The sequence below is a fragment of the Eublepharis macularius genome, chromosome 1 (genome assembly GCF_028583425.1).
Source record: "Eublepharis macularius isolate TG4126 chromosome 1, MPM_Emac_v1.0, whole genome shotgun sequence".
Lineage (NCBI taxonomy): Eukaryota > Metazoa > Chordata > Lepidosauria > Squamata > Eublepharidae > Eublepharis > Eublepharis macularius.
Window position 1 is genome coordinate 229,190,223 of NC_072790.1, and position 22,915 is coordinate 229,213,137.

Here is a 22,915-nt window from a genome sequence, read left to right on the forward strand (position 1 = left end):
AGGGGAAACAGCAGGAGGCATGTGGCATAGTGCGGCCTAGTGGCTCCAGGGAAGCCTGTACTTGAGTGACTACAGGGCCTTCATTTCCCTGGTCCCCTTTAGACCCTGTGATTGGTTAACAGGGGTTTTGGAGGGAAAAATTGCACCAATAGAGTAGTAGGGGGGGTGCCTGGGAAGAAGGGATAAAAGGCCTCGCCCACAGTGGGGGAGTGTTCACGTCTAGGGAGCAGAGCTAAGGGGAGGCTGCTGCAGATGGAGGGATCCCTCATCCTGAAGGGGTGAGACGTTTTGAAGCCAGTCATCAGGAGACAGCTAGGAACAGTCTAGTTAGACACGTTAGGGTATTTTATTTTGTTTGTTCACCTGCCCTTACTATTCTCCTTATTCTACAAATTTTTGAACACCAGTTATTACTGACCATCTTAAATAAAGTTATTTTTTATTCTGCCTGGGTCCTCACGCCTCATTCAGTCACATAAAGTAAAACCTACTTGGAAAGAGTAAACAGAAGGGGTCAGATGGGTGCTCTAGGCCCTTCCAATGAAACGTGTACTCGAGTGATGGCAGCCTACAGAGAGTTTCCCTGGTCCCTGGCCTGCTGTGACAGGCATGGTAAAGATTTGTAAAGTTAAGGATGCTGTTCAAGCAAAAATATTTCTCTGTCTCCTTTATAACACTAGAGATTGAGGTCACTGGTGAAAATGATTAACAATATATTTTCAAGTGCAGCAGGATGCAGCAATGGGTTGGCTTCAATGGCTTTTAAAGAAGCTGTGTATATTTTTAGAGGTCGCAACTGGCCCATTTCTTACAAGTGACAAACCAGGGAATAGCCAGGATCACTTCTCTCTGAAGAGACAGTCTTCATGAGCAGCCCCAAGTAGAACACATTGTAGTAATCTAGCCTTGGTGCCTAAGAGCTAAAGATGATAGAGAATGATGCAAGTTGCTGTTGGGTTATGGAAAATAATTAGGTGTATTGTTCTACAAATACTGATCATTTATTGCTATCAACAGCTGAATATGTTTGCAAATCAGGGTTGTAATTTTAATAGTCTATTATAATAAAGTAGAAAATCAGCCAAGTATGTCTAATCTACCTTGAGTCTCAGTGTGAAAGATGGACTATAAAGTAAATAAATATATACTTGACTGTATCAAAGAACAGTGGTAAGCAGAGGGACATGGGTTGTTATCCGTCATAGAGAAACAGTTCTCCCTTAGAGCAGTGGTTTGCAAATTGTGTTGCAGGAGCCTGATGTGAGAAGATTTATAATGGAGGGAACTCTTCCCTGTACCTACCTCGCTGCTGCAGGGAATATTGTGTGTTGGAGCACACCATCAGTTCTTACAGGATTCAACAGAGAGAGTTAACAGGTCTGTGCATTGCATGACTGAGTTTGCATCTAGAATTGCTTGGGCAGAAGGTCCATCAGCAGATCACGATCTACCACTTGCCAACGTCTGGTGGGCCTCCTAGTGGTTCCTGGGATTCTTACAAAGCGTGCTGGATTTGATGACTCTTGGTAACTTTTTGGAAAGCACTTCTGATATTCTTAAGAGGATCGCCTAATTCATCAGTTATATACCTTAAATAATAAGAGATCATGAGATGTATGTTCTTTTGGCTTAAAACTAATGGGCGCCAAGAGATCCTAGACAAATAAAAAGTAGAGGACGTGAGTGTGAAGCTGGTCCATCTCAGTTTCAGAATATGCCCCAGAATCTTCTGTAGCTTAAGTGGCCCATGACAGAAGCTCAGGGGTTCCTCTGCAAACCAGTTGTTGCAGAAAGCTTCCTCTGAAGGTAGAATCTGAAAAAAAAACAAGATTATCTTCCACACAGCATTAAAAGAGCTTTTTTGGCTTGACTTATTTTGACTATTTATATATTGTTTTCAGTATATATGGTGCTTTTCACTTAATTTAAGGAACAAGGTAGATCCTTGCCCCAAGGAGCATGCAATCTAAATTCCAGCAATGTAGAAGGTGACGGAGGGCATCCTTCACTCCTGGCCTTGCTAACAAGTTATCAGCTGACAATGTCTGACGGGTCATTTGAGCAGTGTGCCAACCCAGTCTCCCCAACCCTCTTGCCCACTTGCTACCAATTAGTTTCCCCTTACCATGTGCAGCTACAGAGAAGTGTTTTGTAGTTCTCTTGGCTGCACTTTTGGTTCCCGTGGGGGTGAGAAAAAAGGCCCAGCAGGCCAGCATTCTGCATGTTCTGAACATGGACCCCACAACGTTTACTGGGACTTCTGCAATGTTAACTGATTTTCCTTTCCAGGTGGGTTGATGTGGCATAGGTTCTGCAAAGGTGAAATTTTAAAAACCATTATTGTAGAAGAGGAGTCAGTAGCTTTTTATCATCGAAGAGCCAAACTTCTTCAAAATTCAGAGCGAGAGATCAACAAAGAACTAATATAAGAGAGCCTATTTGTATAACGGAAAATACACAACTTAATGCAGGACTTAGTAATTCCCGGGCATCAGATCACCATGGTACTTAGAAATTTCATTGTGGCATCTAGTATTTTCAGCCATTATTTTATTGCATTTACCGTCTCTTGCCAATTTTATTTATTTCTTTATTTAACAAAATTTACATCCTGCCTTTCTGCCCTCATAAGGGCCTCCAAGGCAGCTAAAATACATAATACATAATAAAGTCACATTATAAAATGATTAAAACCAACCAAAACAATAACACATCTTTAAAACAGTTAAATCAGAGCTAAAAACATACAAAGACATGAAAACATTGGGTATGAAGGAGGGATTGCTGAGCGACGCCAAACAGAACAAAAAGTCTTCACCCAGTGGTGGAAGATGGCAACAGAAGGGGAAAGATTGATTGCCCTGGGGAGAGAGTTCCTAAGAGCCAAGCTACAAGTGATGCCTTACACAGGTTGGACACTTGTCACCTTCCCTCAAGTTTTGATGGGAAATGTAGGCATCCTGGTCTTGCAGCTGTAATGGAGAGCTAAGCTGTAAAACCAGGACGCCTACATTTCCCATCAAAACTTGAGGGAAGCTGACAAGTGTCCGACCTGTGTAAGGCGTCACTTATAGCTTGGATCTGAGTTTTGATTCCATGACCGAGAAGACTTTCTCACGGGTTGCCACCTGCCTAATCTCAGAAAGCGGAGGCTCCCAAAGGAGGACCTCTGAAGTTTAACGGAGTAGTCAGGCAAGTTTCTCTTGTTTTTGTGTTAGCTTTATGCTGTTCATTAGTGGTAGATGAATTCATTTCTTAACTGGTATCTCTACCGGCTCCAATATTCAATTAAATGGAGTTTTTAAAAAAAGCAATTATGGAATTATGAAAAATTGGATACAGTTAAGATAAATGTTATATTTTTGTTGTGATGACTTTCAGGGTTACGCCTGTATTTCTTTATATATTACAAAACTTTTTGTCATAGCTTACAAGAAACTAAGAAGAATTTAAGATTAGGGTTTTTTAGTAACGGTAATGAGAAAATATAGTCATTAAGATACAAAACTTCAAAGGGTGAAAATTTTATTTATGTCAATTATAGTTTGATTTTCTCACTGAGACTCAAGGCAGGTTACATGGTGTGAGATTAGTACAGTCAATATCAAGGACATTTTTAATAAACAATGCAACAGGTTATAAAAATGTGAATTTGCAAAGACACAGCGTCAGCAAAAATCCAATGCAGAGTAGAAGAAATGTTGAAACAGAGCACGAGCCCCATATTAAACAACATAGAACTACTCAGTAGGATGGTTGTTGTGGGTTTTCCAGGCTGTATTGCCATGGTCTTGGCATTGTAGTTCCTGACGTTTCGCCAGCAGCTGTGGCTGGCATCTTCAGAGGTGTAGCACCAAAAGACAGAGATCTCTCAGTGTCACAGTGTGGAAAAGATGTTGGCAGGTCATTTATATCTACTCAGGAGGGGTGGGGTTGAGCTGAGTCATCCTGTAAGAGTTTCCCAGGGTGTAGAATGCTAATGGCGGGAGGCTTCACTGTATCCTGAGGAGGTTCTTTTGCATATGGATTGGTGCTTGATGTGCTAATCTTCTCTGCAGGGCTATTGTCGGGTATAGAGTGTTTTGTTAGCCTGGTGTTTTTCAGAACTGGAAACCATGCTCTGTTCATTCTTAAGGTTTCTTCTTTCCTGTTGAAGTTTTGCTTATGCTTGTGAATTTCAATGGCTTCCCTGTGCAGTCTGACAAAGTAGTTGGAAGTGTTGTCCAGTATTTTGGTGTCCTGGAATAAGATACTGTGCCCTGTTTGAGTTAGGCTATGTTCAGCCACTGCTGATTTTTCAGGTTGTCCAAGTCTGCAGTGTCTTTCATGTTCTTATCTGGTACTCAGTAGGAGTACCTACTGGTACTCAGTAGGATCATCCTTAAAGTTATAAATAACACCTAAGACACCAGAGAGTCCATAGCAGTGAAGTCTATGGTCCCTATCTCTTTAGAAAAGCATCTCTTTGAGACCACCTTCTTACAGTTCAGCCCTCCTATCTGAGCAGAAAGCCCTCTTGAACAATTCAGTTTTGTATCATTTACGGAAGGCCAGGAGAGTGAGAGCTTTTCTAGACTACTCCATAATATGGGGGCCACCACCGAAAATGCCCATGTACGAGCAGCTGTTGATTTTGCCCATGTGCAGGGTGGCACCTGCAGGAGACCCTGTTCAGATGAGTGAACCTGCCATGAAGGAACGTAGGGGGAGACGTGGTCATGTACGTATGCTGGACCAAGGCCGTGAAGAGCTTTGTATGTGATAGCCAGTACCTTAAATTGAGCCTGTAACTGATAGGTAGCCAGAGGAGTGACTGCAGAATGGGGGTAATATTCATGCTCCTGCTCACTCCTGTGGTGTTCTGCACCAACTGGAGCCTCTCAGTTGACTTAGATGGCCCTCTCACGAGTCGCCAACTGTATATATAGGGAGACCTGTGTATAGTGCATTACAATAGTCCAAGTCCATAGCATGGATCCAAGTGGCCAAATCTAGCCGTGTTGCAGCTGCCTTAACGTTTGGGGCTAGTTTTTCAAACATTTGACAAGGCCTGAGTTAAAGTTACTGATGATTGATATGCTGATTAGTAATCCATAAAGTTGTGGCAGAAAAAAAAATTGGTTGCTGTTAATTCTTTATTAAGAAACTGTGCACAAGAGGTTTCACAGTTAAGTAATAAACCGTATACAGATGCATCTTATTTAATCTATGCATGGTTCACACTTGGATAATTGGCATCTGCTCATCTCTATCGTTTCTCTTTCTGTAAACCATCTCTCAGTCAGAAGCCCTTGAGTCCCATTAAAAATCTTTGCCTGCCATTTCTTCTCATACAGCACCACACCTACCCTTCTAGCTTACCTTAACGTAAATGGATTTTCTTTTTTAAAGAGCCACATTTGGTTGCAGGCCCTTTCCATAAGATGATTAGAATATTACAGCACGAGTCCAGCGTATTGGGGACTTAGCCTCCGAACTGGTCGCTTAGAGTTACAAGATGCCAGCAAAAACAGGTGTTGCACGCCACACAAAGGTGTCTGTGTGTGGAGGGGGAGTTGATCATTCCTGTATTATTGATGTGGACCCTGATGGCAAGCCTGGCTTTGTGCACATGGAATAGTTGTCAATCAAGGGTTGTGACTAGCAACACAACTGTCACGTTGAGCCTGCAATGCGATCACCCCTCATAACGGCTTTAGTGCATCTGTAATGTACAGTGGCCAGCCGGGAAGCTGATCTGTATTTGGACTTGGTTGCTGGACAAAGTCCATCTGCTCATGTTACGTACCTTTTGGCTTGTGATGCCTGTGAAGGATGCAAAATAGCGCATGGATAATAACTGGCTTGAAGTTCAAATGAGCTAAACTGTCACTGGTTAGTCCATTTTAGGATGGCACTTTGTCATGTTAATGAATTGTTTTCTATTTACAAATATATTTGGGAGAAAAAAATGGCAAACAACGAAAAATTCATTCAACCATAGTGACCATTTATTATTTACTGGAGTCAGAATATTAACGTCAGTAACATACCACAAGAAGTATTACAAAGTGTTTAGTGGCGATTAGGCAAACAACAAAGTATTTAGGGATTAGTCGATCTGACCTTTTTATTGTTAGACAGCTTCTACTGCAATTTAGAATAACATCCTGTAAGACTTGGTTTTGACCTTGTCTAGTATGTTTTTATTTCATAAGCTGAGTTGTTTTCTGAGTATGCTATATAAGTGTATATTTGAATTCCATTTTGTATACAGAATTCTGCGTACAGAATGATAACTAGATGCTGGCATTTCATTTGCCACATCTCCTTGATCACTTCAAACTTGCCGTGCATTCAGGCTGGTACCCTTGTGGAATTAATGGCGTTTGTGCGTACTCAGAAGAATAATGTAAGACAGTGCTTTGGTTACATACTGCTGAGGGCCCGAGCCAAACATTATGCAAGATGCTTGGCTGTCATAGAAAACAGGAGCTCTGTTCCTTTTCATTGGCTGTCACTCATCCATAGAGGAAATCAGTGCCTGATCTTGTCATGGTGGTTTCTTAAAGTCCTGGACACAGCAGATTAGAGATGAGAGAAGACTTGCTGGGCTACTGTTTTCTATGGCAGCCACGTGTTCAGCATAATTTTATTATTTATTTATTCATTTTAAACATTTTTATTCCACCTGTCCCACCCAACTTAAGGCCCCCGAAGCTGTGAATAATCAAAATATTAGAAAAGCTATATTTATATATAAATTTAATAAAACTGTTAAAAACAACAGTTAACAGGACACATAAATGGGAAGGTCTGAGAAGCAGATTAACTGGAGGAACTGCCAAGTGATATTCTGGCCACGGGCAAGCTACTCCCATCTCAGCTTTATTTAGGTATGTGTCTGTAGCTATGCAGTCAGGTTTTGCGTATTTGTCACTTGCCACTATGCAAAATTGCTGACCTTTTTTTTTCCGGGATAGTTCTGGGAGTGTGAAAACTATTGGAGTCATAGGGACTGTGTTCTAACCCCTTGATCATTTTGATTTCCCTTTTCTGTGCCTTTTCCAGTGCTGCAATATCCTTTTTGAGGCAAGGCAACCAGAACTGTGCACAGTATTCCAAACACAGCCGCACTGTAGACCTATGTGTAGTTGTTATGATAATGGCCATTTTGTTTTTAATCTCTCTCCTAATAACCCCTGTCATAAAATGGGTCTTTCACCATTGCTGCACCCAGTCAGTGTCTTCACAAAGCTGACCACCAGGACCCCAAGATCTCTTTCCAGTTCAGTCCTACCAGTGTATATGTAAAATTTAGTATTTTTTTGCACAGTATGCATTATTTTTCTTACATTGAACTTTATTTGCCACATCATTGCCTGCCCATCCAATTTGGAGAGAGTCTCTTGGAGTTTTTCATGATCTCCATTAATATTCATCCTTAATCATTTGTTATCTGCAAACTTGGCCCTTTCATTGTTCAACCCTGATTCCAGATCTTGTGTGACCCGATTAAATTGCATTATTCCTGATACTGCTCCCTGGGGGACCTGTCACTCTTTTCCCCCCTTGAGTTGAGAGAATGGTCCATTTACTCCTGTAAGAAGATTTTTCGAACAAGTATGGCTGGTTTGTTGTTGTCCGTATGCCTCTTAGCGCTCTCAAAGGAAGTTGGTTAGAAGGACTTCCCTTTATAGAAGCTAAGACAATTCTTTCTCAGTAGGGCTTCTTTCTTGATATCTTAATAATTCCGTCTTTAATAATGGTTTTGGCCAATTTACCTGGAACAGATTTTAAACTAACTAGCCTGTATCTTCTGAGATTCTCTCCCCCACCAATTTCTCTTGGAAAAAACTGCATTATATTTACTGATTTCCAATCCATGTTTTAGCAAAGTGGAATATTATTGTGAGGAGAACAAGGCTTGGATCCTGACATTTCCATGGATGCAAAGACGTGTGCTCATGGAGCATGATTTCCCCCCCCCCCCCCTTTGCGGCATCTAGAAATGACTTCCAAAGTCTTGTTCCGGTTGAGGAACAGGATTTCAGCAGGTATTTTGGCCTGTCACAGGATATGGAGGTGGGGAAATTGTCTTCCTTGAGCAGAAGCTCCTGTGCTAATGGAAATGTCTAGCTGGGATCCATCCCCCAACAACTGCGCATTAGCGCTTCTTAAGAGCTCTTGCATGTGGGCCAACCGTATCCAGTGACTCATTAGTTTTAATTTGCTCATTAGCCCTAGAACCATGTCTTGACCCCTCTGTTTGGCTTGGTTCTTCACGTTCCTTCCTGGAAAAACTGGTTCCAGGGTGGGTAACTATCTCATATCTTCCACAGTGAAGATAAACCATCTCAGCAGTCTCCCTATCTTCGTTTAGCAATCGTTTCACTCTTTTGCCATCCAGCTACCTCCCTGGCCAGTTTTCTGCTTCTGATAAGCTTAAATAAATTCTTATTCCTTGTTTTAATGTTTTTAACAAATACAGTCCTCAAATTTTCATTTAATCTTTCTTACTGTCAACAGTAAGACCACTAAGGAAGGCCTTATGGCTAAAATATGTTTTGTTTACATGTATACAGTGATGTATGTAACAGTTCCTGGTTGTTTTTAAGATGCCTATAAAGGTGTGACATCCCTATGTGTATGGGCACATTTCTTCAAGAAAGTTTACACTAGGGGAAGATACTTGTATATGGAACCAGAGTGATATTGTTTTAATCATACTGTTTTAATTCTTGGAATTCTATTAAAGATTTGGGGGGGTTGGGGAGGGGTTTTTTTGCATTGGTCTTGGCGCTTGTATGTATAAGTTTTTCTTCTTTTATTATTCTTTCAACCTCTCTGGAAATAAATGACAGGAAATTTTGCAGGAGCTGTAGGAGAAAAAGTTCGTTGTGCTGGTGATAATATTGATCATTTATACTGTAATTCCAAGTGTTCGAATTGCTTTGCTTTATCATGTATATTATTTCAGCAGCGGTCAAGAAACTGTTGCTTTTCTAAGCCCATCTTCTCAAAGTGTTTGTGACTGGAGTTGGATTTTGACTTGCTGGGGGTGTCCTGCCTTGCACTCGTAGGCTTCGTGTTCTCCAAAACGGCAACAAGTTATTTTTGCCATGTCAGACCATTTGCCCATCTAACCCAAAACTTGATTTTACTGACAGTGATGGTTCAGGTCTTAGGCAGAGAAAGGTCTTTCACATCACCTGCTCCCTGATCCTTAACCAGAGATGCCAGGAATTGAACCCAGGACATTCTGCACGCCAAGCAGAGGCTCTTCCATGGCTCCCATCTTCTGTCTGAGATCCTCCTAACTGGGATTCATTGTTGGACTTTCTGCGTACAAAGCCTGCATCTGTCACTGCCACAGCCCTTTCCCCACATAGTTGTGATGATGTGTGGGGCTTTGCAACTGTGTGGGTCTCCTTCTCTCAGCCAGCATTGCTTCTGTGATTGTGATATCATACGGCCTGGTGTGTGGAGAAGCCATTCCTCCACAGGATGATGTGTAGCCTATATGACCAAGGACTCGAGAATCACAGCAACTTTCAGGGAAGAACTCTGCAGGTTCCGTATTCCCTTTCTGAGCTTAAAGCTGCGTTTTCAGTACCTAACACTGAAGCCAAGGAGTGTGTTGATGGGCCGAAGGCACCAGCTGATTCTAACTCCCTCCTCCCGATGCCTTGTTTTAACTGTCTCACCTGATCTCTCTTGCCACAAGCGCCACTTGACATGTTCAAGGTTCTTGTTATGACTTTTAAAGCCCTAAGCAGATTGGGACCAGCATATCTTCGGAACCGGCTCCTCCCCTAAATCCCCCGGAGGGCATCACGTTCCTCCAGCCAAGACTTGCTGGGGGGTCCCTGGCCCAAAGGGTGTCCGCCTGTCTGCTGCCAGAGCCAGAGCCTTCTCGGTTCTGGTGCCGGCCTGGTGGAACGCTCTTCCAATTGAGATATGGGCCCGGCAGGATCTGTTACAGTTCTGCGGGGCCTGTAAATCAGAGCTGTTCTGCCAGGCTTATAGCTGAGGCAGGCGGTCCCTCATGCTTTAGCCTCCCTGCTCCTGCTGTGTTGACTCTCTGGCAGGCCTCCTCCCAACCTGTATTGTGAGGTTTGGTTACCGTTGCTGCGTTTTAAGCTTAATCTTAATATCTAATATAATAAATTAACATAAGTGGCATCACTGAACAGTCAGGTTTCTGTGCCTGCCTATAGTTGCAGTGTGAATTTTCAGCCACAAGGCTGTCATTTTCTTCCCTGCAGAAGAATGGTTTATGTTGTCCTTGATGAATTACAAGGCCAAGGTGCAGGATTGCCCCTTAGGTCAGTGGTTTCCAAAGTGGGCATTACTGTCTCCTGGGGGGGGGGTACCAAGGGGGCACTAAGAGGCAAGGGACGGCCCCCTCTGAACCTGTTGTTCGCTTATTTATGACTGACCAGGCTAGAGCCTAGAATGAAACACCATCCTTGCTTCAAGTTTCTGCCTCTGCATGGCGCCGAAATTGGTGGAAACTCTCAGGATTTTTAGTAGACATACCACCAGAGCTCTAGTCAGACCAGTTTAGTTTAAACTGTAAAAATTTTAATTACATTTTGAATAAATGTGCAATTAATTGTTACTGTTTTGCTTATTATTAAATGTTATCGTTATTCACTATTCTGAATAATGCTCTTTATAAGGTAGAGTCGGTGGCATTGAGGTTAAGTTTATGGAACCAAGGGAACAGTGGCCTGAAAAAGTTTGGGAACTTTTGATGGTTATTACACACATGTACATGTAAAGCTGCCGTTTACTGAATCAAGGTCAGTATTTTGTACTCAGACTGGCAGTGGCTCTCCAGGGTCTCGGGTGGAGGTCTTTCACATCACCTACTACCTGATCCTTTTAACTGGAGTTGCCGGGGATTGAACCTGGAACCGTGTTCATGCCAAGCAGGTGCTCTACCACTGAGCCATGGCCTCTGTTCAGAGGATGATCACCTCTCTTCATTGCCAGTCCCCGTGAATGGGCACCCTGGACTGATAAATTGAGTGGCTTGATCTGTTAAGGGTCGTGTTGCTTAGAAAACTGAATCCTAAAACACATCTGAATTTTCTTAGGTACTCTTCCCCAGGTCTGTGTATATTTCCAAACTTAACATATAAATTATACACATTAAACAGGGTTACATAATATTTCTTATTTTGCTTAATTGTGCCTTTTTCTTACTATTTCGCATAATTTAGTCTGTTTTGACATCAGGGGGAGGAGCCAGATGTCATGCTTGACACTGAAGCACCACCCCCAGCCACTTGCAATCTTATTCCGCTCCCTCCCGCCCTGCTGGAGCTTCTGAAACCTCAGTTGCCCCCTAATTTTCAGCACATCTGCACAACTGTAAAGGTCAGAAACACCGTATTTATTTTTAATGAAAGCGGAGATGGCAGCCCTTTGCTAATACTGAAAGTATCTCAGATTGTTTCTGGGAGGCAGTTTGGATGTTTGTTCCTTTAAAAAAAATTGTTCAAAGTCTCTCAACATTCTAAAAGCACTTTAATTGCTCTGCAGCCCGTCCGATACTTGTATCCTTCTGAACTGCTGACCCACTGAAGACTACTGAGAAATTGGTCTCTTATTTCTGTGCAGGTATAATGCCGCAGAGCATGTGTGCTGCATGGTCAAATGTTTTGGATCTGTATCGCAAAAGTTGTACAAATGCTCTTAGTTGTGCAGCCTAATACAGCAACTAGTTCATATGCATGCTTGTTCAGGGAATACGTGGATTTCAAAATGGGAAACATAATTTAAATCAGCTTCTTCCAGCTTACCTTAATGAATCTTAATCATGATTTAAATCTGTAGTGTGAAATATTTTTATTAATTACATACTAGCTTGATACCCGTGCTTTGCTATGGTATTTAACTACTATAAATCCAGTTATAATACTTATGTAACATTTTTTGTTGGTTTTGTAGTATAATAGCATAGTACCTGCTGTCTGGGGGGGGGTGAGGTGTGGAATGTTGTGAGCCCCAATCAGCCCGCATATGCAGATGACCTTGAAAGGCTGGCCCAATCAGGAAAGAGTGGTTGAACAGGCAGTGGGTGGGGGTGCAAGCAGGCAGCAGCCTGCCAGCCACAGGAAGCTATATCCCTTTGGGAAAACACATTTTACCCCTTTTTACCCCCTTAGGGGGCAAATTTCTTAAAATCTGTTCTTAGTGGGTGCTTACATTATGAAATTTAATTTAATTTATTTAATTTAATTTATTACATTTATATTCCACCCTCCCCGCATCAGCGGGCTCAGGGCGGATAACAACAATTCAACATATTAAATATCACTAAAAACTTTACATCTAATCATTAAAATTACAACTATGCAAATATACAAATTTCATATATATACATATAAATAAAGAGGCAGCACGTAGTTTAAATTCGATGTTCCATACAGCAGTTCTTCCCAGAGCAAATATATGAAGTATAAAGTATGGACAACAGCATCTGCATAGGAGGGCATATGATTTAACCCCCTCCCCAAATATTCTCCCCAAATGTCATGTTTCTAGGTCCAGGGGTTTGGGCTGGGTGTTGACACTTGTCTTTATATAGAGAGATTTCATCCTTTGAGGAGCTCAGGGTGGGGTGGATGTACACACAGCACTCCCAATTGCTTTACGATCTTTTCTCATCTATTTGGGTGAGGATTTGTTTTTGGGAGAGGCTGCTTCCAGGTTTACATGATGACCCGGCCGTCTCCAGCTAAAAAATGTCTCAGCCTGAGAAAGGCTTCTTTGCTGGAGAACTCATAAAACTACTTCCAAACAGAGAAGCCCTTATTGGCCTAGATGTGTCAGTGGTCTGACATGTAATTAATGCAGCCTTGCAGATAAATCCACAAAAGTTTTCCTTGGTCATCTGTGATCCATTAACTGTATAAAAAGAAAACAAAAAACATGTTCTTACACCATTCCCAGGTGCCCTGGAGTTGATTTATACTTGTTTCAGACAACCAGCTGCAAGTGTTATTTACAAGACTGGTCTAATTTGGTAAACAGCAGCCTCGCCCAATAGAGGCAGGCAGGAGTGCAGGCTGAAATCTGTACCATAGCCAATCACATAGACCCCTTGTTACTGTCTTGGAAAGCTACAAACCTTCACTGTTCCCTTCATGTCATCTGAGCCATAAACCTACCATTCAACATCAGGTGGCTGTTTCCTTGCTCTCAATTTCCACCCCACCCCTCAAGAAAAAGATTTCTGAACTCTGAGCTGTCTGGAAGCTTTAATACTGGGTAAAAAGGTAAAGGTAGTCCCCTGTGCAAGCAGTGAGTCATTACTGACCCGTGGGGGGATGTTGCATCACAGCGTTTTCTTGGCCGACTTTTTACAGGGTGGTTTGCCATTGCCTTCCCCAGTCATCTACGCTTTACCCCTAGGAAACTGGGTACTCATTTTACCAACCTTGGAAGGATGGAAGGCTGAGTCAACTTTGAGCCGGCTGCTTGAACCCAGCTTCCTCCAGGATTGAACTCAGGTCATGAGCAGAGCTTGGGCTGCAGTACTGCAGCTTACCACTCTGCACCACAGGGCTGAACTAATACTGGGTATGGCTGAACTATGAAGCACTGAGCACGAGTCTCCCCCTCTCTTCCATCCCAATCACAGTTAGGGATGCTGCTATCTTTGCTGCAAATAGATTAATCAGACAAACTTATTGCCGACAGGAGTGTATCTGGTGAGCTGATCCTGGGATTAGTTTGCTGGTGCGGCAGATGTCCCAAACTCCTTATGAACGATTTGGTGGCCGCACAGTAGCTTTTTGGCTACTAGCTATACTATTTGGTTAATCCCTGGGCATAATTAACAGATGAACTTGGTGTCCTGAACCAGGTCATTCCAGATCCAGAATGGGGAATATGGTGGAGTGGAGCCTTAGAGCATCATTCGTATGCAAATTTTGGTGCCTACTGAACCAGAAATGGAGAAAAGGATTTTGGCTGCATCCAGTGGCATGAGCAATGCAGTAAGGTGTGATTTTGTCTGTCTTTTTATATTTAAGCAGGAACAGTGTCCACCTAAGTTCTTTCTTTGGCACCAGTGAAATTGGAGAGGTGCCAGTTGCCCCCCACAAGTTGCAAGAATGCAGCAAAACCTTGGAATTGTGCTCCGGCACAAACACAATACTTTCAGTGAAGCAGAACTTAACAACACTTTCTGAACCTTCTATATGCATCAAGGTGCACCAAGGTCAACATTCTGAAATACCAGAATGTGAGAGGCTGGCATGTGTGAATGACTGATTGTGAGAAGTAAAGAAAGATGCTATTGCTAACTAATTACATAGGGAAAATGCAACTCGTATGGTCTTTTGCAAAACTGCATGTTACAGCACCAATCCGCAACCATGCATGCTGTTGTGCTAGATGTCCTGCTGCCTGGCAAAATCTGGACGGCTTGGCAAACGCTCAGTCCAGTCGTCAGTCAGCTGGGTGGGGGCATGACGGGTGATTGCGATGCGATCCAAGCCTGCAGGATTTCTGGGATCCGTAATCACAGTCAGAAATGGAAACTTGCCTTGAGAAGAAAGACAATGAAGGGAGAAGCTATGAAATGCCAGTTAGAAATATTGACTGGTTTACTTCCATTAATTCCCAGCAGTGAGAATTTGGGGGCAACAGACATTTATGTTGTCTTTTAGGGGTGGTATACTTACTAACCAACTTTTTTCTTGTCTAGTTTCTCTGAAGTACCTCGTGTAGTTGCAAAACAGAGATCCAGCAAGCTGTGTGTTAAGAGGTGCTGTTGATTACCTATCTTTTGTTGCCAGGGAATTTCTGGGCCTCCTGTGTGCGGTCAAGAACTTGTCTTCTTTGGTCCTTCTCTGCAGGGAGTTTGGTGAGGCTGAGGTTTTTTTAATTGCAGAAAGCAGGCTTGCAAGAGCCCTGACCTACTGCCAGTTGCCCCAAGTTAAATGGAGCGGGAAGCGTTATGAAAGCGTTATGAAAGTGGTCCAAAAGTTCCCTTTTGGACCACCAATGTGAGTAGTTGGAGGCGTATCAGCTAGAAAGATCTCTGTGTGTAGTCTGTAATTTGATTCTTCTTATTAGCATGGAATAAGGGGTATACACAACAGGGGTTTTCACATGTGCACACTCCAACCTGTGTATGGGGTCTTTAAGCTTTTGAGTAAACAAGAGTGTTTGAATATCTTGGAAAAGAGAAGGAAAGAGTTCCATAAGTCAGTGCTGCAACTTTATTGACCACGAAGGATAGGTTAAAAAAGAAAGAGAGATAACTTTATTTGCAATACACACTTAAATAGTTCACCAATGCCCAGTTGGAATTAGCCCAGCAGACACTTGCTTTATGAAAGAGAATTCGCGAATGCCCTCTCCGTGTGTGGTTGCATGCAAAGTGTGCCCAGGGAAGGGGATTTCAGATCAGAGAGCCCAAGTTTGAATCCCCACTCTGCTTTGAATGCTCGCTGGGTGACCTTGGGCCAGTCACACACACTCAACCTTTCCTACCTCAGAGGGTGGTGGTTGTGAAGATAAAATGGTGGAGGTAAAGAGGTTGTAAACTACTTTGAGTCTTCATTGATGGGGAGAAGCACAGTAGGAATATCGAAACAAATAGCTGAGGGTTAATACAGGAGAATTGCTTGGGTGTGAAGAGCTGCGAAAGACAAAGGTTTAGCAGGGGTGGCTAGAATTCAAAGGGGAAGATGGGAAAGGGTGGCAGGGAGGCTGTTGCGCAAGCACTTACTGGGAACAAGGAGTAGCAGTAGGATGGGGCGGAAAAAGAAACTTTGCACAGGGTAGCTTGGGAACTAGAGAGAAGGCTAGGGATCAGCTGAGAGCAAGGCTTTAGGGGGTGTTACGGGGGAATGAGAGGATGAGTAAGCGGGGTGAGAAAAGGTTTTAGAGATCAGGGAAACTTTGTCTGGGCCTTCCCTGAGGTACAGAAGCAAAGTGTTTGAGGCAGTCCTTGCGGGGACACTGGCTGGATCTGAGGGGGAGGGGTCTCCCTTGTAAACGCTACTTTTGTGGGCTTTTCAGTCTTCTGGTTCTGCAGGGTGGCATTGGAGTTGCACCTACAAGGGTCATTCTGGCTTTAGTGTTAATCTTCTAGAGCAGCGGCTCCCAACCTTTTTGGCACCAGGGACCTGTTTCATGGAAGACCATTTTTCCATGGACCGGGGTGGGGGAGAGACCCGGAAGCATGATAGGAGTCAGCCAGCCAGGCAAGGTGATATTTCTAATGAAAAGTGCAGGGCCGGCCAGGCCAGGCGCAGGCAAGGTGTGGCTGCCCCTCCCAAGACGGCGACCGCCTACCTCACCTGCTCCCTGGAGCCGGCTCTGCGCTTGCCCGCCACTCACCTCCTGTACGGCCCGGTGGCTAACAGGCCATGGACTGGGACTGGTCCGCGGACCAGGGGTTGGGGACCCCTGTTCTAGAGGAGTTGGTCCCATTATTTTCACTTCAGAAAGGGAAACTTTCATTATCTAATACAAACAGCTTTTTCTTGGATTTCCGAGAATTGTTTTTGATGGTCCACAGGCACTGGTCATCCTGTTGTACTGTTTAGATATAGAGGGGTCATCTCGGCGGGTGGCAAAACAAGGCTTTGTCTAGGTCAGGGTTCCCCAACGTCATGCCAATGGTGCCATGGCACCCACTGATAGCTTTCCTGGTGGCTATCAAATGCTTCTAGAAAGTGAGTGGGGCCAGGTGGGACATTTGCCCAGGAGGGCTTCTGATTGGCTGTGTAGATTTTTAAAAAAATCACTTCAGCAGCACCTGCCACCAAACCACAAGGATCTTCACTACGTGACTGAAGGTAAGCTGCGTGTAGGAAAGAACATATTTTTAAACAACACGTTCATCTTAAAGGATGTCCTGTTAAGCACAGCTACTGCCTGAAATTTGAAGGGTTATTTTGGTTGGCTCCACCTCCTGTGGAGGCCATTTTGGGGTTGTGCCCACCACCCCATGTCAGAATTCTGAAAGTGCCCATAAGGCTCAAAAAGATCGGGGACTCCTGCTCTAAATGATACAGTATGATCTTGGTCTACTACAGTTTCACTTCTGCTTTGCACTACCAAGATGGAGTCTGTGTTGCGCTAGTTTTGTACACATGTATATTCTGAAATGGGTGCATGTCTGTTAATTCGGTGCTGGTTTAGAAACACATTTGTAACATCACGATGCTTCCAGCAGTGAGCAGAGTGCCCTGTTCTGCAAGCAGTCCTTCTCTTAAACTCAGTGGCATTGAGAAAGGTCTTCCCACTTGCAGCATTCGCGCCGAAGCATCTGCTGGAACGTGGGTGTGCTAGTAACCATCTGCTGACATTCAGGAGCCGTTACTAGAATTTTTTAAATTTCAGCAAGCCAAGATTTACCCAGGAGATAATTCATGTATTTTTAGAGTAGCTTTATTGACGATACAGCAGCAGCATGAGGGTTTGTCCTTGCGTGAATCATTAAATGAGACACTTATCCTTATTGGGACAGGGGCTGTGTCTAGTGCTGTACACTCACCCACTGTGGGAAGAACCACTGCCTGTCTTGTGCTGCACATGGTGGAATGGAAATGGATTGCCTTCAGCACATGTGCCACATCTGGTTTGAGTTGTGGGGTGGTAGGAATAGGGGGTTAATGGCCTACTTTGGGTAAGGTTGCCAACTCTGACCTAAAAAAAATCCTGGACATTCAGGGGCGGTTTGTGCAGAGGGAAGAGTTTGGGGGAATGAATCCAGTGGGGATCTGGTGGCCACCATCCAAAGCTGCCTTTTCCTCCAGGTAACGGAAATCAGTTCTAATTCCAAACTGCTAAGCAAATTATATCCAGAGTGCTGGGATTTTTGTTTTGCTTTTTGTCTCAGTCCTGCTCATCAATCACAGCTCGTATAGAACTCTGCAAAATCCCTGAAAGCCCTGAAGGCAATTGAAAGCTCACCAAAAAACAAAATGTGCTTTTCAAGAGCATCAGCTTTTAAAAGGCTGTTTGGCTCCGTTGTTGTTTTCAGAGCATTTGTTACTGCTGCTGTTTCATACTTCTTTGTACTTCCACTAGTTTTATGGGTCTGGTGTTGCCCTACTTCAGTGCTGTCTAAACATCCATAAGATGTGGGCCTGCTGGCACATAGGCAGCGTGGAAAAGATACTTTTCAACCACTGCATCATGCACACTTCTTTAGTAAGGTGGGTTTCTGATGCCTGAGGTTGTTTAAATAGCACCTGTGAGGATACTATGCCGTTACAAGTGAGTAAGGTTGTGGAGTTGATGGTGCAAACCTAAGGCAGGACGCATTCTTCCCTCCTGAGCAATTGGTGAAATGATCACTGACTCATGAGCTTCTGCTGGAATAAATGTTAGTCTTTTAAGTTGCCTCATCAGTTCGCTGTTTGTGACTGGTGAACAGCTGATAAGCTGAACCAGCAGGTGCTTGGGCACTTCTAACTGAGATAGTCATCCACTAGTATCTGGCAAATGGAGCTATCCTGCCCCTGAACATGGAGGTTTCGTTTTGTTTTATAAATAAACACTGATACACAACCAGCAAGTACACTCTATCAGTCAATATTAAATACTTCATCAGGAAAAGAACAAGAGAGAACAATTAAGATATGGTGTCAAATCTTATGCATAAAGTAAATTAAAATGAACAAAAATTATAGGTATATAACAAATTTTTGATTGGTATAAGCAATAAGATACTTTTAAGCATATATATAATTAACATTGTCTACAAGCGTTGTACTACTAATATTGAAATTATAATACTTTGTAACGAATGTATCTCTGTAATATCTTTGAGAATGTTTAATAAAACCTGTTTATAAAAAAAACCCCACTGATAGGCCCATCATTCCCTGCCATCCTTTTTATAAAAAAACCTCCTGAGTTGATATTTGTCATGGCATTCCATTGTCTGATTATTGTGAAAAAACAACTTGATTTTAATTATTTTGGAACGTTTACATCTCGCTCTTCTCCCCAAAATGACTTGCAGCTTTGCTCCCCCGCCTCCATTTTATGCTCACGGTAACCCCATGACATAGGTTGGGGCACGAGAGGGTGACCAGCCCAAGGTCACCCATCAAGCTTCCATTGTAGAGAGGGGATTTGAACTTGGGTCTCCCAAATCTTAGTCCTGTACCTTCCTACCAGTCACTGTTTCAAGACTAATTTCTAGGAATGTGAGATTTGCCTTGCTGGATCAGATTAAGTTCCAGTGAATCCAATATCCTGTTTTCAGGAGCAGCCACCAGAAGCCAGCCAAGCATGGTTGTCCTTAGGGAGGGCTTAATCCTCTGCTATGATGGCCCCTGCATGTTGAAACAACCTGTCAGAGGAAACCCAGATGCTTCATCCTTCCTGTATGTAAATCTGTTCGTTTTCAAAGGGCATTTGACTTTGAAACAACAGCAAACAAATGTGTTGATTAGGTAATTTGTTATTCTTGTTGGTAGATTTTCAGTGTGGCTTTTTGAAAATCTCTTACTGTGGTTTTAATCTTGGTCTGTTGTAGGCCTCTTCAGGTTGTTCTGGAGGAAAGGAGCACAAAGTTCAATAGTATGTAAGCAACTCACCCCCACCGCTTTGCCCTGCTGTGCCTGGCACTGAGAGGTAGACTGCCTTTGAACCTGGCAGCTCCATTTAACCACCATGGCTAACAGCCATTGCAAGTTCAGTCCTCTATTAGAAGCTAAGCATGCCTTGCTGGACCAGAGGTCTGTCCAGCCCATTTTCCTGTTTCCAAGAGCAGGCAGTCAGATGCCTCTGCGAAAGCCCTACAAAGAGGGTGTGGAGACAACGTCTCTCTTCTGACCTGCCATTCATGATTTTGGATCCAGAACATTCATAGGACAATGAACAATTGATGTGGCTGAAAAAAGGCTTAAGAGCTTCAGGGGAAGGTACCAGGCTGTGGATTTTGGTTAGTGGGAGGCGATTGTGTGACTCAGCAGGTGTCTGCAGCTGCCACGCCTGCTCTTCCTCCTCTGGCCTCCTCCCTTGGGGAAGGTGACTTTAATTCACCAGCACAGCTTCTGCATTCCCTCTTTTTGCCAGTCCCTCTCTTCCAGGTGATGCCTGCCTGTCTGCTTTCTGGGGCTCATAACAGGAGGCCAGCTGGCCCCCTGCGAGCTCCGAGAAGTAATCTGCTCCTTTACTGGCACGTAGGTAATTGGAAATGCCTTTCCGTGTCTCCTTGCAGTTGCTGTTTGCAAGCTGGTAACCCATCTGGAGACCTGCTATCAGCAGTTGGCAGCTCTTATCAGAAGGCTTGTGTGAGCGTCAGGCTTGCTGTAAAGAGATAAGACTCTGTTTAGCTGGGGAGTGACGGGGCATACAGATGTGCTTTTCAACTTAATAGAATTCGTGGTTTGTGAATCTGAATCTGTAGCCAGTTTTTCCCCCCTGGACTTGAGAGCTGGAGAATGCAGAAGCCCTAAATGCAGACCTCAGTTATGCAGCGACCTTGCCGCTTGTGAAGCGAGCCGGCAGCGGTCAGCATTATCCTTTCCTTCACTTGGTGTCCGGAGCAGGAGAGGGGCGTAATGTGGTTGTCCTGCATTACCGGGTTACCATAACGTGTCAGGGTTATTGAGATACTGCACCGCAGAAATAGCGGGCCAAGCAGCAAGGAGCTGTTTTTAAATACTTTTTCAAAATGTATTATCCCCCTGAGTTCCTCTCACCCCTGAGAGCTGGAGAGAGAATCCAAAATTTAAATGAAGGCATGAGATAGAGAGGGGAGGTGCCAACAGTTACAGCTCTTACGTACTCTTCAGATTTATGCACTCTTCAAAGTTATTATTCCCCATTGGTTGTCTTAGCATCCCTCCAAAGACCCTGGGAATTGTAGTTCATAAAGCTGCTGAGAATTCTCTTTTTAGAAACTCCTAGTTCTACAACTCACGGAATGCAGCTCTCGGCTTCCCTGGGAAGAGGGAGAGCTTTCCAAGTGATAGCTGTGCCTTTGGATGCGAGCATCCTTTTTATTTTGCTTTGAAGCCACCAGGCGTCTTCGGCATCCCTGAACCCTCTTTTTGAAGTCTCCGAGTAGGTGGCTGTTTTTAAGACAGATGCAGGGAAAGAAATAGGTGGCAGCAGAGTACTAAGGAGGGGGTCATTTTCTTGCTTCAGTCTTTGCTGTGCATTTATACACGCACATCACCGATATGCTTCTCCCCAAACCAGGAAATAGATCAAGATGGGTAGCCGTGTTAGTCTATCTGTAGCAGTAGAAAAGAGCAAGAGTCCAGTAGCACCTATAAGACTAACAAAATTTGTGGGAGGGTGTGAGCTTTCATGAGCCACAGTTCACAGATCTGAAGACGTGAGCTGTGACTCAACGAAGGCTCATACCGTACCACAGATTTTGTTAGTCTTCTAGGTGCTACTGGACTCTTGTTCTGATCGGGGGGGGGGAATGGGAGATCCTGTGCAAGAGGAGATTTGGTCCTGTTTGTTGCTAACCTTTAGGATAAGAACCCCTCGCAACTCACTTTAGTTTGGTGAGTTTGTGCACCCCAACATCCTTACCCTTATTTATTTACCTGATGTATTTATACCCGTCTCTTCGAGCTTCCCGAGATGGTTTACAATTAATATCCATCACAGTTTACAAGTACATGAGTGTGTATAATGAAAGGCGATGTTTGTTGTTCACTCTTCTCTGTCAGTCTCTCTTCTTTTTCTTGCTTTTTCTATTGCCTGTTCAGACAGCTCATTCCTTCTGTGTGTTTTTAATTCAAACCAGTTGATTAAACACTCAGTTTTCCCTCCCTCTTTACACAATGAAAGAAGCTTCCCCAAATACTGCATCTGCTGTCGGGTGCCAGTCACACACAAGATGGGAATGCCATTTGCTAGAAACGATAAGGGTGTGTGTGTGTCCCTGAAGCTAGTCCTATGTACTTTGCTCTTGTCTTCCAGCTTCTAATAGCTGGACTTGACCTGACCTGACTTGGATGGCCCAAGCTAGTCCAATGTCTTCAGATCTTGGAAGCTAAGCAGGGATAGGGTTTGTACTTGGGATGCAGACCACCAAGGAAGTACCGGGTCTTACTCAGAGGTAGACATTGGTGAACTACTTCTCTTTGTCTCTTGCCTTGAAAACCCTATGAGGTCACCATAAGTTAGCTGCAACATGATGGCGCTTTACACACACAGCTGGACTCTGGTGACTTTGCCCAAGGATAAGAGCATCCCTCTGGAAATAGTCTAAAACCTCCCCCTTTTCTCTTTTTACAGGAGTACACTTGTCCCAGGTGTGAATCTGGATTTATTGAAGAAGTAACAGACGATTCCAGGTATCTTCATCCTCATACTTTGGTAGATCTCGTGCATGTGTGTGTGTAGGACAACTCCTAGGTCTTCACAAACTGTCTGCTTCCAAAGTCCTGTGTTAAAACCAGATCTCCAATCTAAGAATAAGAAACGTAATTTCTTTTCCTTTACATAATCTACATCAGGCCTTGACAAATTTTAACCCTCGAGGTTTTGTATTTTAATGAGCATGTTTTCTAATTATTGCTGCTACAAAACCTAATCCCTTCACGTTTTCTTGTAATTTATTAAAGTTGTGACAAAAGTGTTGAGTATATAAATAAATTTGGGGCAACAGCAGCAAGGGTGGTAATGATTACAATGTAAAACTAACCTCTAACCCTAATTGAATCCCCCCCCCATTTCCTCATCATTTCATTATTGCTTTTAGTGAAGCCAGTACAGAAATCAATCAGTTAAATGAATTCATCTACAATCGTTGATGGGGTTCTGTTGACCCTGGCTGACTCAGTTAAGACCCTAAAAGTTACCCTAGACACAGCACTGTTGCTAGGGGTGCAAGTAAATGCAGCTGCAAAAAAAGGCCTCCTCCCATCTCAGACTAGCCTGGAAGATGGCCCCTTACCTTGACATGGCCATTCTA

At 43.5% G+C, this 22,915-nt stretch overlaps 1 protein-coding gene across 2 annotated transcripts in view; it reads left to right on the forward strand.

Moving 5' to 3' along the window:
- RNF115 (ring finger protein 115) overlaps positions 1 to 22,915 on the forward strand; it is a 58,957-nt gene that overhangs the window by 9,560 nt on the left and 26,482 nt on the right. For both annotated transcript variants that reach the window (XM_054994230.1, XM_054994223.1), the window contains exon 2: positions 22,237 to 22,295. In XM_054994230.1, the coding sequence (XP_054850205.1) occupies positions 22,237 to 22,295 (59 nt within the window). The remainder of the gene's footprint in view (positions 1 to 22,236; positions 22,296 to 22,915) is intronic.